The sequence below is a fragment of the Dendronephthya gigantea genome, unplaced genomic scaffold, assembly GCF_004324835.1.
Source record: "Dendronephthya gigantea isolate DGI-Jeju-01 unplaced genomic scaffold, DenGig_1.0 000053F, whole genome shotgun sequence".
Classification (NCBI taxonomy): Eukaryota; Metazoa; Cnidaria; class Anthozoa; order Malacalcyonacea; family Nephtheidae; genus Dendronephthya; species Dendronephthya gigantea.
Genome location: NW_021163063.1, coordinates 467,524 through 480,725, shown reverse-complemented (window position 1 = coordinate 480,725; position 13,202 = coordinate 467,524). Strand labels below are relative to the sequence as shown.

General features: G+C 37.0%; 2 protein-coding genes across 2 annotated transcripts; one reads left to right on the top strand and one right to left on the bottom strand.

The window, feature by feature from the left end:
- The first annotated feature begins 153 nt into the window (after positions 1-153).
- On the top strand, positions 154-5,487 carry LOC114529128 (programmed cell death protein 6-like). Its single transcript, XM_028550875.1, has 7 exons — positions 154-313; positions 1,028-1,234; positions 1,857-1,984; positions 2,682-2,756; positions 3,488-3,562; positions 4,187-4,355; positions 4,532-5,487. Exons 1-7 carry the CDS (start codon positions 269-271, stop codon positions 4,571-4,573), a joined length of 741 nt encoding a protein of 246 aa, XP_028406676.1. The 5' UTR covers positions 154-268; the 3' UTR covers positions 4,574-5,487.
- A 79-nt stretch (positions 5,488-5,566) lies between these two features.
- Positions 5,567-12,890, bottom strand: LOC114529127 (RNA polymerase I-specific transcription initiation factor RRN3-like). The gene is made up of 22 exons (XM_028550874.1): positions 12,544-12,890; positions 12,185-12,241; positions 11,966-12,055; positions 11,703-11,832; positions 11,450-11,491; positions 11,306-11,369; positions 10,998-11,067; positions 9,679-9,777; positions 9,516-9,584; positions 8,766-8,919; positions 8,547-8,596; positions 8,255-8,335; positions 8,141-8,179; positions 7,906-7,997; positions 7,708-7,752; positions 7,513-7,588; positions 7,129-7,183; positions 6,974-7,038; positions 6,801-6,844; positions 6,448-6,603; positions 6,164-6,233; positions 5,567-5,971 (listed from the first exon to the last, which is right to left on the bottom strand). Exons 1-22 carry the CDS (start codon positions 12,649-12,651, stop codon positions 5,858-5,860), a joined length of 1,770 nt encoding a protein of 589 aa, XP_028406675.1. The 5' UTR covers positions 12,652-12,890; the 3' UTR covers positions 5,567-5,857.
- Between the last annotated feature and the right edge of the window lie 312 nt (positions 12,891-13,202).

The window sequence follows — 13,202 nt, the reverse complement described above, 5'->3', positions numbered from 1 at the left end:
TTCATAATGGATAATACTGAGAATAAATACACAATAAAAAGTTGTATAAAACTAATAAAAGTGTAATGGAATTATGGAAAATACTTTCAAAGTGGATGCACTGGTATTTAGTACTCAGTCTCAGTGATTGCGCGGAAACAATTTTCCGGGAAGAATCTAAGAAATTCCAAATAAAAACAAGCAAAAAACACGACCTTGATTTACGGAAGTTTGCGAGGTTTGGAAGCGTTTCTAAAGTGTTATGCTATAAAATTGAACTGTTACAAACATGTCGTGGAACCAAAGACCGCCTGCATATAACCAAGGTTACGGGGTAAGTGGCGAAACTCTAAAGCACACAGTTAGACGCTCTTCAACCATATATAGTGAACTGTGTCACAGTATGCTCTAAATATGTAAACAAAATATATCAATTTCAAGACGGATCGCTGTAAGCCCTAGTATTACTAAGACAGTATTCACTCAAAAAATGCTTGTCGTTTACCTCTTATTCTTTATGAAACCAATTCTATCTAAAATGGCATGTGTTTTACCAAAAGTATGTACATACAATTTTAGCATCGTGATCTCGATTATGCCGAAGCACTTTTAATAGCAGGAATTCATTACGCTAAGAGATCGTTTAAGACAAAATTCATATGCAATAAACCGAATAAAGAGCACCTTGTTACTGCAATCATCTTGACCAAAGTGCACTGCAAAGTATTAGCTACATTTAACGAAATAACTGTTAATTTCAACAAAACCAACCATGTGGCAACATTAATTAATTTAATGGTAGATGGTGTGCTTAATTTAACAGTGGTGTAGTACCGACCAGTCAACGCCCATTCACATGATAAAATTGGTTGTATAAATGTCATTCTGATAAATAGAAACAAGTTCTTGTGCCATTTCTGTTTATGCACTGATTGCCAAGTCTGAAAACTGGCATTTGTAGGCGTATCTATTATATAACATGTTATGGAGCACAGAGGGAATTTTTTTAGTAAAATATCACACAACTACTTTGTTTTCTAATTAATAGGCTGCACCTAATCCTTATGGTCAAGCACCACCTCCCCATTTTGGCAATGCACCCCCACCACAATCGCATCCTTATCAACAAGCACACAATCCTTACGGCCAACCCGCAGGGCACCAACCCTACACATACCCAGCCTATAATCCCTCAATGCGTCCTCAAACAGGGCCTCCACCTGGAATTGACATGGCATTATGGCAATGGTTTCAGGTACATACCTTGTAATTGAATGTAGTACACCTATTGTATACAGTTTAGGACAGTTCAATAGGATAGGACTTAGGATAGTAGATTATCACAACTATAAAAAGGCTAATTGAACTATCCAGTATAAATAAAGTCTTTACTTGATCTCTAGGAAGAACAGTTTAGAACTGATAAAGCTATCCCTAACTAAATAAAGTTAGTTTAGTTTAGGTTTCCTTCTGCAGTAACACTGGATCAATAAGAGATGATCCTTACTGGACCTCAAGGAAAAACAGTTTAGAACTGGTAGATAGAGCTATCCAGTGTAAATAAAGTTAGTTTAGTTTAGGTTTCCTCCTGTAGTAACACTGGATCAATAAGAGATGATCCTTACTGGACCTCAAGGAAAAACAGTTTAGAACTGATAGAGCTATGCAGTATAAATAAAGTTCGTTTAGTTTAGGTTTCCTCCTGTAGTAACACTGGAACAATAAGAGATGATCTAACCAGGATGATCCTGGCTGCCTAGCCTGGTGCCTTAAATTACAATTCTATCAAAAACAGTTTAGAAACAGTTTATCAATGGGTATTCCAAATTTCCAATATAAATACCTCCTCTAACAAACAGCTATATGGAACTTTGTAGGCTGTAGACCAGGACAACTCTGGTGGTATTTCCTCAGATGAACTTCAGAGGGCCTTGCTCAATGGTAACTGGTCGCAATTCAATTCTGAAACATGTCGTCTCATGATTGGAATGTTTGACAAGGACAAGTAAGAATTATTTAATTGTGATTTTTCACATTTCACTAGATGCACGTAAATTCTAGGGTTTAAAGGGTCTTAAGTTTGAGTGGAATTATACACACTTTAAATTCAAGACAGGGACAGTTGAAGGAAAAATGAGTCAACTATAGGTCCTCTGGCAGGAATCAAACCTACACTTTTGCGATGCCACTGGCAAGAGCATTGCACCGGCATCGCAAAAACGTAGGTTCGATTCCTGCCGGAGGACCTATAGTGGACTCACTTTTCCTTCAACTGTCCCTGGCTTGAATTTGAAGTGTGTATGTTTCCACTCCAACTTAATACCCTTTGAACCCAAGAATTATTTAAGTCTGGTTTTTGAGAGTACCAGAGTAAGCTGTTTTTGGATAAACAGAATGGCAAGGGCATATAAATTACCTGGGTGTATAGATTGGGGGCAGGTCAGCAGTGGAGGAAAACCCCCTCTAGACTGCATGACATGTCACCAACAGTGATGTACATGCCTTTCACCTGGCACCCACCTAAAAAACCTTTTTTAGGTTTAGCCTACCTAAAATTCTATTTTCAAAATTTATTCTGTACAATTGGGTGGCAAATTTACCCACCTCCCCAACTAATCTCCTTGCTACACTGGGGAAGCTCGCCGACCACAATTCTGGTGTGGAACATGCTGTAAAGTATTAGCGTCGATTGTATTTTTCAGATCAGGAACCATCGATATTCATGAATTTTCAGCGTTGTGGAAATACATTCAGGAATGGAAAAATTGTTTTGATAGGTGAATACCTCGATTTTTAAATTAGACACAAATCATATATGGCTATGGACGAACGTTTGTGGCAAGAAATGTAGCTTTTCTAACGATTAAGTCGAAGTGAAAAGAAGCGGTGAATATCTCGTCCTTTTGTTCGCGTTTTCATACAAATGGATAGAAAAAATCGCCGTCTTTTGTAAAAACCTGAAGGCCTTCGACCTATTTGTGTTTCATGAAACATACTACAACGAGTTATAGATTTCTTATATATATTTTAAAAGGATTTTTACAAACCTGTTCAGAACACGTGTTCGCCATTGCCATTTCGCCAGCGCTTCATGTGCAACGAAAAAGCGCTAAACTATATCAAGTCCACAGAATAAGAAAACAAACCAGAACCGCACCGCTATAAACATCAAAGGGTCCTTTTCGAAATGAAATTATTGGAAATGAAACTTCAAGTATGGACCATTCCCCCTTTAACTAAGTTTAAAACTATGAAAAGTCATCAGCAAATCTAGAAAAAAGCATTTTAAAATTAGTAACATCGAAAAGTCTCGATGCAGAAATATTGGAAAATGGGGAACATACAGTTCTGCGTCTGCGGTCGGCAAATTTTGTATTATAGGATTACGCGAGAAAGACTCTTCAGTAATTTTCTTCTCCTAAAAGTATAGGATTCCATTGCATGTTGCCAGAAAAATTGCACTGCGTTTAACAGGCCATTAAAAACCATTTTGTTTTCCATAAAACAGATTCGACACGGATAGATCAGGAACGATCGATGCCCGAGAATTGAACGTCGCGTTCGGATCTTTTGGCTATCGTCTGTAAGTATCAGATATTGTCACGTATATTCGTGTATCAGATATAGAAAAAAAAACAAGTTTTCAGCTTCAATCACTAAAGACGAGTTCACGGCGATATTATACAACCGTTTCAAAGTCACAGTCAAACGGATGCATTGAAATAAAGTCCAAAGTATCACCGTTAACTTGTTGTCTTGTTTTAAATAAAGCTCAAATCTTGTGTTAACATGAAATGACCCTTCGCAGAGTTCCTTTTTGACGCACGGATACTCCGTAGGAGTTTCAGGGAGTCGTTGCTAACGGTCTCGCATTCTTTAGTGCCATTAACTCGACCAACCTGCTTTGCGCGCTTATAGTATTAAAACTTGTTTATCTGGTTAGTCTACTAGCCAACAATTAATCGGCTATTCGTGCATCCGTGAGTCGTCTCATTGAGACGTTTGATTTTCTTATCTCCTAAAGAGTTAAGATTACGTTTGATTTTCTTATTTCTTAAAGAGTTTCACACGAAGCTCGAAACTGCGAAACTCGAACATATTCCTGACAAAATATGTTTGAAACCGCATTGCTAAAACTCGTCCGTTTTTCCCGAGGCGAGGCACCACCAATAAATCTACCAACCTGAACTTTAAACCTTACTTTTAGGTCGCCTCAGTTCACGGATCTATGTGTACGAAAGTTTGACCGTACAAACACGCGAAGCATGAAGTTCGACGACTTCATCCAATGCTGTGTCATGTTGAAAACGCTCACGGATGCCTTCAGGAAACATGATGCCTCGCAAACCGGCGTCGTTCAAATCAACTACGAACAAGTAAGTCTTCAAATGACTCCAAAGATGGCGCCGGACCGAGTCTCAATTACGTTCGCTTGTTATTACATTCATCGATAGAAATCGACTCCTATGTATAAACTACGCCAAATCCCAAACAGTCATCCCCCATCTAAATATACATTCAGTCCAGTAATCATGCGTTGTTGAATTTCCAGTTTTTAGAAATGGTTTTGAATCACACACTGACCGGAATTTGAATCTCTTCAAATCAAAGTGGCAGCACCTGTGAAAAATCTTGACTAAACAACTGAATAACCATAATTCAAAACAATCCCATTTTAACTTGTTATTTTAATTAATTTATATACAGACAATATAGTCTTTATATAATCTTTTTGCACTAAAACTAGCAAATAGCATTAAATATTAGGTTTGGCCAACGCGCTTGGCTTCCATAGTTGCATGGTAGGCCAAATTCCCAAGAATAATTCGCTATAGTAAAAAAGATGGCCGCTTGTCAATTTTAAGAATTTTTTGGGGGAGTTTAAATCAGAGAAGAAAACAATTCAGTTTACTGTCAAATCATAACTTAGTAAGGACTAATCTTCTTTTAGCGAGTTTGTTCATCGTATGTGTCCTGTGTCCAATTTTGTCAACAAAAGCAAAATTCTCCGCAAAATTCTCTCAAAAAGATATTGACACATGTCGATATCAACGTAGCTTTTCGCAAAACGAAAATGGCTTATTTTTAACAGAAAACTTTAGCTCAGCGACACGAAATTACGTCAAAAGGTAGCAAATCCTCGCCTAATCTGTATGAAACATTTTTTGTCGGAACCTTTGCACAAACTTTGAACAAACTTTGCTGTCGGAACCGATTTAAATTCGCAAAAAATTTTTCTTAATCGACATGCCGCCATCTTTTTTGATATTGTGAATTTAACTTTACAGCAGGTACTGTATATTTTGACGGGAACGTGAGCTTTTTCTTAGTTTTACGAATTGCGTGAAAAACTAAAAATATATAATCATAAAAAGAAAATATGTCATTTCCAGTCACTTCCCAGTTCGATTGCAGCTCATTCCATATATACAATGTCAATGTACGTAATCAGTATTTGTCTATATATGTACTTTTTGAGACTACGAATTAAATCTTTTCTCAGTCAAATCCTTTTGCATTGAGATTCTTAATAAAAGTCAGTATACAAAGTTTCAAACGATAAATATCTTGTTCAAATGTTTGTCCCTTTACTTCGCGGTGGCATACCATAACAAAGTAATCCTAGGACACATTGTTAGAATTCTACAAACCAGGATACCTTTATCACAAAAGAGCTTTATCACAAAAGGCCTTCATTTACTGGTATCTCGTTCTGTCGCTATTCAGTAGCCATTTTGTTTTATTAGCCCACAATACGATTAGTCTAACGCTTCGTAAATTTGCTTGTGTCAAAAATTCTGCATGATGGAGTCAGTCTGGATGATTGCCAGCCACAATTAATGCACAATACACTATGCGTAAGGTTGTTATGCTTAGATCAAACCTTAGTGAAACCAGGAGATATTGACATTTCACTGAATGAATTGAGCGATGCCATCGGCAGCGACTCTGGTGTCTTTCCAAGGTCTAAATAGTCCTCGTTTTCTTCATCCTGTGGAAACAATCGATGTAAGTTCCCCTTGTACAAAATGAGTAAAAAACTGAAGCCTTCAAAAGCATTCACTGCATATAGCGGCTGAACTAATTTGACAGACTTTTTGTCATTAATTAGCCTGAACAATTAATAAATCTCAGAAAGTAACCCAAAATATCTACGATTACTCGGACATTGAGAAAAACTTACTTCGGAGTGGCCAGTATCGGGTTCCAGTCCTTCCCATTCGCGGTAGATATCTTCAATAAATTTCCGAGACCTATAGTGATGTAAAATTTTAAAATTATGTGTGTATCACATTTTACGTTTCGCTTTCATGCAGGGCGATTGATTAATAATAAAGATATACTTCTTGGTTTGACAGATTTGGTATATATTCATTTCGGTTCTGCTTTTAAAAAAATCTGTAGTAAACTCAATTCAGGGTCGAAGACATTTCTATCATACTTCTTTAACTTGATTTATGCACTTACTTCTTCAGCATATAAGGATCAAAAGGAAAAAATGAATCCAATTGATTAAGCAAACTAAGTTTTGCAACAGATGAATTAAAGCTTGATGAAGCAACAGGAAGCATACTGCGATTGTTCTTCTCAATGATGGTGTAACAAAATACAACTTCGTTCATTCTGCAAGAAGAATGTTCATATACAATTCATAAATATTTTTGCCAACACGCGAATTCATTTTTGCATGCAACTTTGTAATATTCGTATTTCCTTATACAAAATCACCTATGCACTGTCCACAAATTCGACACAGATTGTGAAATTTGTGTAAACATCTACAAATCAAAACAATAAATGTACAACTATATTATTATTACCTTGTTACAACAGCGAACATTTTAACAACAGTTGAAAGGCAGACCTAGCAAGAGAACAGCAAAAAATCTAATTCACGCCGTATTTCGATCGGAACTCGATAAGCTCATCACGCCTAGAAAGTAGAAACCTGAATACCTAATCGCAAATTGTTAAAAAATGGTGCTGAACTAACCTTCAAAGGGTTTAATTTACACGTAATGATTCGCTCGAAGTTCAGACGCTGAACAAAATTTATTCCTACCAACAACAGGGATGTCAAAGATTCAGTTTTGAAAACAATTTTGAATGTCTCTTTTTATAATGACATTAATTTATTAATGTAGTTACCTTCCTCGTTTTCCAATAATTTTGAATGGCAAAACACAAAGATATAAAATATGGCCTATAAATAAGAGAAAATATATACATAAGGCTCGGACCGTTCACATTGTCAAATTTTCTGTGATCACAGTTGGAATTTTCAAACGGTAGTTTCAAATATTTGGTAGAAATATTCAAGGAACGAAAACAGTGGTTAACTCTGAGTCATACTTCATCGTTATACTCGCTGCAAAACATTTGGGACTTGGGATTTAGCAATGCAAATTCTCAACTGTGCATGAGCACAGGAACTTCGACAGTATAAACCGGGACTTATCATAGAAAGTCATACCCATGCAGAGAGAGTAATTTATACACTTGCACTTGAATATATCTGAAATGGTTTAGTACCTGACACAGAGAGTAAAAATGACCGTGTTTATTCGCGTCAGCTCTTCCAGATGCGCTATCAAACTCGTCGATATAGCTATAAAAAATCAACATTTATAGCTATAAAAAAATCAACAGTACAATCATAAAAATATTAGTACAGCGATTCAATGAAGGTTGCGGTTTTGACTATACACGCATGCGCTATAGGCTCACCCATGAATCCAGCTCACAAGCAGTTCCAAACAAGTTTGTACAACACTAAGAAAAATATTTAGAAGTTATTCAATATTTATTCAAAAGTTACTCACTCACTCAAAGTCTATTCAAATCGCTTAGGGTGATCGCATTTATTTATACGCTGCAGTGACATTCGTTGATATTATAGGCACGTCAAAACGTTTGACAATAAACCTCCGTGTGATATAGTTAGCCCTAGCTACCAGGCTTCCGATGTACGCCGCAGCCGTTTGTCGAAGTATCAGTGGCGTACTGGGATCTTGAAACTGCAAAAGCCAAAAGATTAAAGTTTTATAAATTTCTCTTGATGGTAAACACGCTATATACAAGTATTTTAGAACAAAGAACGGCGAACGAAAAGTTCTTTGGCAGAATTAAGTTATATCAAGGCGCCTTTATAATAATATACCTTTGCCCAGCAAACTTCAAGGAATTTATTTACAAAAAGCTGAAAAAAAAATTTAATCAAAGGTTTTACGAACAAGCATCCCAAATTTTATAAGCAAGTTCTGCCGAAACTTACCTCATCAAAACTACAAATATAGAATATCAAAAATTGCACGTGACAGGAGTTGTGAGTTGGGAAAATAACTTTTAAAAACACCTAAAAAAATACAAAAATTATTACGTTTTGGATGTACTGCATGTATAGACACTGTGTGAAAAATAGCACGACTCGAGACTGAAGCTGAATATAAAATCGATTTGAAGCACCTCTTCACTACTGACTCAAAGACTTTCAAGGTTTTAAATTACACACTTTATATTGACGGACATTTTGTAGGTCCTCTGCCAAAAGTTATTGACACATATACCTCAAGAAATGTTTCGAACACGTCTGATGCAACATCCAGGTTGTACATTTCTAGGAAAGAATAACCGCAAACATTTAAAGGTTTTCTGGCGGCTACGATATAGCTTATACCCAAAACGAGAAAGGCTCGAAACTTTGCATCCGAGTATTGATAATAGCACTGGTAATAATTCCAGTATTTCTGATATCCGTAGTGAAAGTATCTTTACACGAGTCATACCTTCGACGTGACACGCATTCTTGATATATTTAAACATTATGTTCATGAGGACATCTAATTTTTCCGCCATTTCATTGTTCATTTTCTCTGGTTGACTTTCTTCATCATCATCCTGAGTCTTCGTCGTTTCCTCCTGCTCGTCTCCGTCGTGTTCCTGCGATCATTAAATGACATCACATTACTCATTAGTTCCAAAGTGTCTCAGAAAAAAACTGACAAACAGAAATGGTATATACATTTTATATTAAGGGGCTGTTCACTGAGCCCAGTTACCGAGATTTAAAAGCGTAAAATGGACTTTGAGGTATATTGAAATGAGTAAATAACATGATTCTTGTGGTCGTGTGATCATCCTAACAATAGCATGTGAGTGATGTGACTTCTTTCAATACCTCAAAGTCCGTTTTACGCTTCGTTAAATCTCGGTAACCGGGCATGTTAACAACCCCTAAGTGTCAAGTGATTTAAATTTTTGGGCGGAAAAAAGATCAAGAATTTTTCAAGTTATTGGAACGAGAATAAAAAGGTCTTGCGATTTTCGTGTTACGGCGCTATAGTCACTAGTCTAGTGGGTTATCAGTTTGAAGTATCTGTGATTGACTCTTAAAAGCCCATAATCTTGCAGCTATAAAACCGGGGTTAATCTAATATAGTAAGACCCTCCATTCGCGATTAGTCCTATAGTAGTACCTCCAACTATTGTACAGCGTTAATTGTCAAATACATTTAATATAGAATCAAATAACTTACCAACTCTACGTCAAACTGCGTGGCTTCACCTTGCCCTTCATCGTGGAGTTCCTCTTTCGGGATTTCCACCTATTTTAGGACGATGCAATAAAGATTATAATCATGGTATTCCAGATGCGAGACTTCAGTATTAAAGGCCCAGAAATTAAGGCAGAAAACTTACATCAATTTTCAGGAAATGACTGCAAATAACCTCCAAAATATCCTGATGTAAACTTGGAGCGTATATGAAAAGTTGAAGTAAATTCTTCACATAATATTCCTGTTAAACAAACAGATTGGTTTGAAATGAGTGGTGCTTTGGCAATCAAAAGAAAGTACTTGAAAAATTGAATAGCGATTGACCTGGAGATTTACTGACGTCGCTAACACTAGCCTTTAACAGCACAGAACATAGTAATTTCGGGTTTAAAACGTTGCTATCACGTAAAACGTTGGTCGTTGCTTGAAACATGCTTGCCTTTAGGCGTCGCTGCATGCATGTCAATGATTTAATAATAATTTAATTTAAGGGATTTAAGACGTAGCGACGACGGCAAAAATATTTATTTATTTATCAATCGTATATAATTAGGTACAATGGGTAATTTAAAGTAATTGCTTGAAGAGAGTAGGAAAACTTTCACTAAACCGCACTTAAAGTTGGACTTTCCAATGCTTTGAGATGGAATCAGTGATTTGCCGCGTCGTGAACAACAGCGAAGGCCTTTTGAAAGTCCCATGGGAGTTCATGATCACGGTGTTTTTACATCTCGGATAAGGACCAATCAGGTCGCGTGAAGTGGCATACACACGTGTTTTCGCGGGAAAAACCTCGGAATATGGCATTAATTAAACATGGCCATGAAAGGGCTGAATTTCAGATTTCTATTTCATTCAAGCGTGCAAAGTAATTTTTCTAAATTTGTACCACCGAAAATTTCCGGCGTCCTACCAGTGTTTTTCAAAATTATCGCCAGTACGACTCGAACATGTTTAGGAAATATCATTTTTTGCTGGCCTTTTGTGATGAAATCAAACGCTGTGAAATTCACGGGTTTCCCCGCGAAAACACCATTTTACGCGATCTGATTTGTATACCAAAATGTAAACAAACGCAGTGATTAATTGGTCGTCACGTTGTCAACGTCGTCGGTTCTCGCGATTCAGAAATGAATACGGTTTATACAGAAGACATAAGTGGTTTTTAAAATTCCATTTACAGAGCGGAGTGTCATTTTATTCCTTTATTTTGATATTTTGTTTTTCAAATTATATATTAAGCACACTTAGTTTTAGATGCATTTTAGGTTTGCAAAACGCGAAGACCACTGGCACTGTTTAGAAATTGGTACGTTTAGTGTTGCCTGTTGATACAAATGAGAACTGCGGTTTTAGAAAAAAACTCCTCAAAATGACTTATATAAAACAGAATAAAATATGGTTGTCTATGGTTGTAACTGTGTTTAATTATTTAGTTTTAAGCGGTTACGTCTTACATACGTGGTGAGCCAATGACTTCTTCATGTAAGGATAATTCTGAACAATCACTGGTAACAAATATGCAGGAGCCCTGGAAAGAATATGACAAAAGTTTGGAAAAAATCTTTGAGCAAAACAGAGCAAAAGGAAAGGAAGGCGACATGACATGCAGAGTATATCTATCAAATCCATTTAAGATTAAACAAAAACTAAACTAGAACTTCATTTATGAAAAAGGATATAGCATGTATCAGTTCTAAACTGTGTCTACTATTAAAGTATTGTGAAAAATTAGTCCAGGCCATTATTATGAAATAAAATTAACTTACGTTGGAACAATTTCCACAACAGCTTGCAAAGCCTTATGGGTGCTTTGGAATCTCTTTTGCTGCACTAAAAATACATGGGAATTCTGTTAAACAACTTGACATTTGCATCAAACCTCAAAGTGCTGATATTACTGAACAGCATACCATCCAAGTCAATCTCTTCCAATGGCTGTCCTTTCTTTTCATCTTGAACAAAAAATGGGGTTCAATGATTAATATAGCTCAGCTAAACTAGATTACTTTACCTACTGTAAATAAAAGGTGAAGATGCTAAGAAATTAGCTATCAACATAGGTCTTGAAGGCATATAATTGTTTACAATTCAGCTGACTGTGCATCTGTACAGGATGATTTTGACTGATAGCCAATGTTCCATGATTAAATGAGAATTTTGTACCTGGTGAGAAGTTCTTGATCAACATCTTTAGGCAAGCGTGGAGATAGTAAGTCTGTGATGACACCAGGTTCGTGAGAAAATCCACAAATTCACTTACAGTGCCATCATCTTTATCTGACCAGGGCAGTGCCTACAAGAGTTGATCACAGCTGCATTGGTACTCTGCTATGTAAAAGCATTGCAACTTTACGCCGAAGATTGATCTGTGGAGTGTAAGCTACACAGAATGCACCCTGAAAGGCATTTGTCATCTCCACACTTACCAATGCAGCACCAACAAGTGTGTCATACTCTTTGGTCAAACTGGAAATACAATTTTTCAACCCGAACAAGTACTTCTTCATGTCAGATGGCTAAAATAAGACTTTCTATCAGTCAATGTACACTTTCCCCATCTAATGATGATGGTAGAATTCATTGAAGGCTGCATGGTGGTGGTGGTGGAGGGGGTTAGGGGGTTAGGGTTAGGACTCATATCTTACCTCGTCCCTACATGTTGTCAATTTTTGAACAAGATTGTCATAATCTTTGGTTTTTCCCTGTATGCAACCAAATGAATGAAAGGAAATTAATCAGTGCATGAAGCAATGAACATATGCTAGGGCAAGTCAGCAAGTTCCATTAGCATTTCACTGTTTATATAAAGTTCCAACTTCATTGGAATTTTGAAATGCAACTGCTTAAAAGTAAAATAAAAGTAGCAAACTGTAACAAAATGCAATAAAATGTAGCAAAATAGCAACATCTTAAAAAACTTGGCGTTCTCGTAAACAAATAAACAACATTTATCTTAGAAATCAATGCTCACAATTTGCCACACGGAACAACACGTTCAAGATACCTGAACTTTGGCTTGCAAAGCCTTCTTTATGAAACCACTCAACAAAACTTCCCCCCTCAAATGTCCTTCATCTTTCTGGGCATCGTCGCCACCCTCGACTTTGGACATCTTCCTAGCACTTTAATCGGTGCTTTCTGCAAAAGGGAACATATCTTTCGAGCAAGAACAGGTGGCGATGCTCAAAAGTACCCGCCATTTTGTTGAGGTCGTTGGTTGACCCATTGACCTGTCTTTAGTGGGGGGGGGAGTGCACCCGGTTCATCTAAGTCATACGGCTGATAGCCGTGTTTAAAGGCTAAAACGGACGGGCTGGCAGCCGTGTAACGTACGTCCGTTTGTCCGGTCGCCCCAGACTAACCCAGACTTCATGATGCGCTCAAATTCTGCAGCGCGCATTTACAAGGCCTGGGACTAGGCTGCAAAATCTGGGGCACTTTCCCTAGCTACAGTGAACTAGCTATCAATATTAAATTGATCTGTAATTGTGCGCTGTTGTGTCCGGCATTTCTCCCTTGTCTGGCCTCTGTTGTCTGGCTTGCTGTAAGGAATTTTTCACTGATATCCAGGTGAAATATCTGGAGGGAATTTTGTTACAGAAAAAGTGCTCATTTCCGAAATATTTGCATCTAATAATCGATAAATAATTCAAATAGTATTGC

Excerpts from the sequence above, each read along its gene's own strand:
- LOC114529128 (XM_028550875.1), top strand. The coding sequence starts at position 269 with ATGTCGTGGAACCAAAGACCGCCTGCATATAACCAAGGTTACGGG. Across the intron at positions 3,563-4,186 it reads GGATCTTTTGGCTATCGTCT|GTCGCCTCAGTTCACGGATC; the intron begins GTAAGTATCAGA and ends CCTTACTTTTAG. Across the intron at positions 4,356-4,531 it reads TTCAAATCAACTACGAACAA|TTTTTAGAAATGGTTTTGAA; the intron begins GTAAGTCTTCAA and ends TTGAATTTCCAG.
- LOC114529127 (XM_028550874.1), bottom strand. The coding sequence starts at position 12,651 with ATGTCCAAAGTCGAGGGTGGCGACGATGCCCAGAAAGATGAAGGACAT. Across the intron at positions 6,845-6,973 it reads GTAAATTAAACCCTTTGAAG|GTCTGCCTTTCAACTGTTGT; the intron begins GTTAGTTCAGCA and ends TTCTCTTGCTAG. Across the intron at positions 6,234-6,447 it reads GATCCTTATATGCTGAAGAA|GTCTCGGAAATTTATTGAAG; the intron begins GTAAGTGCATAA and ends ACATCACTATAG.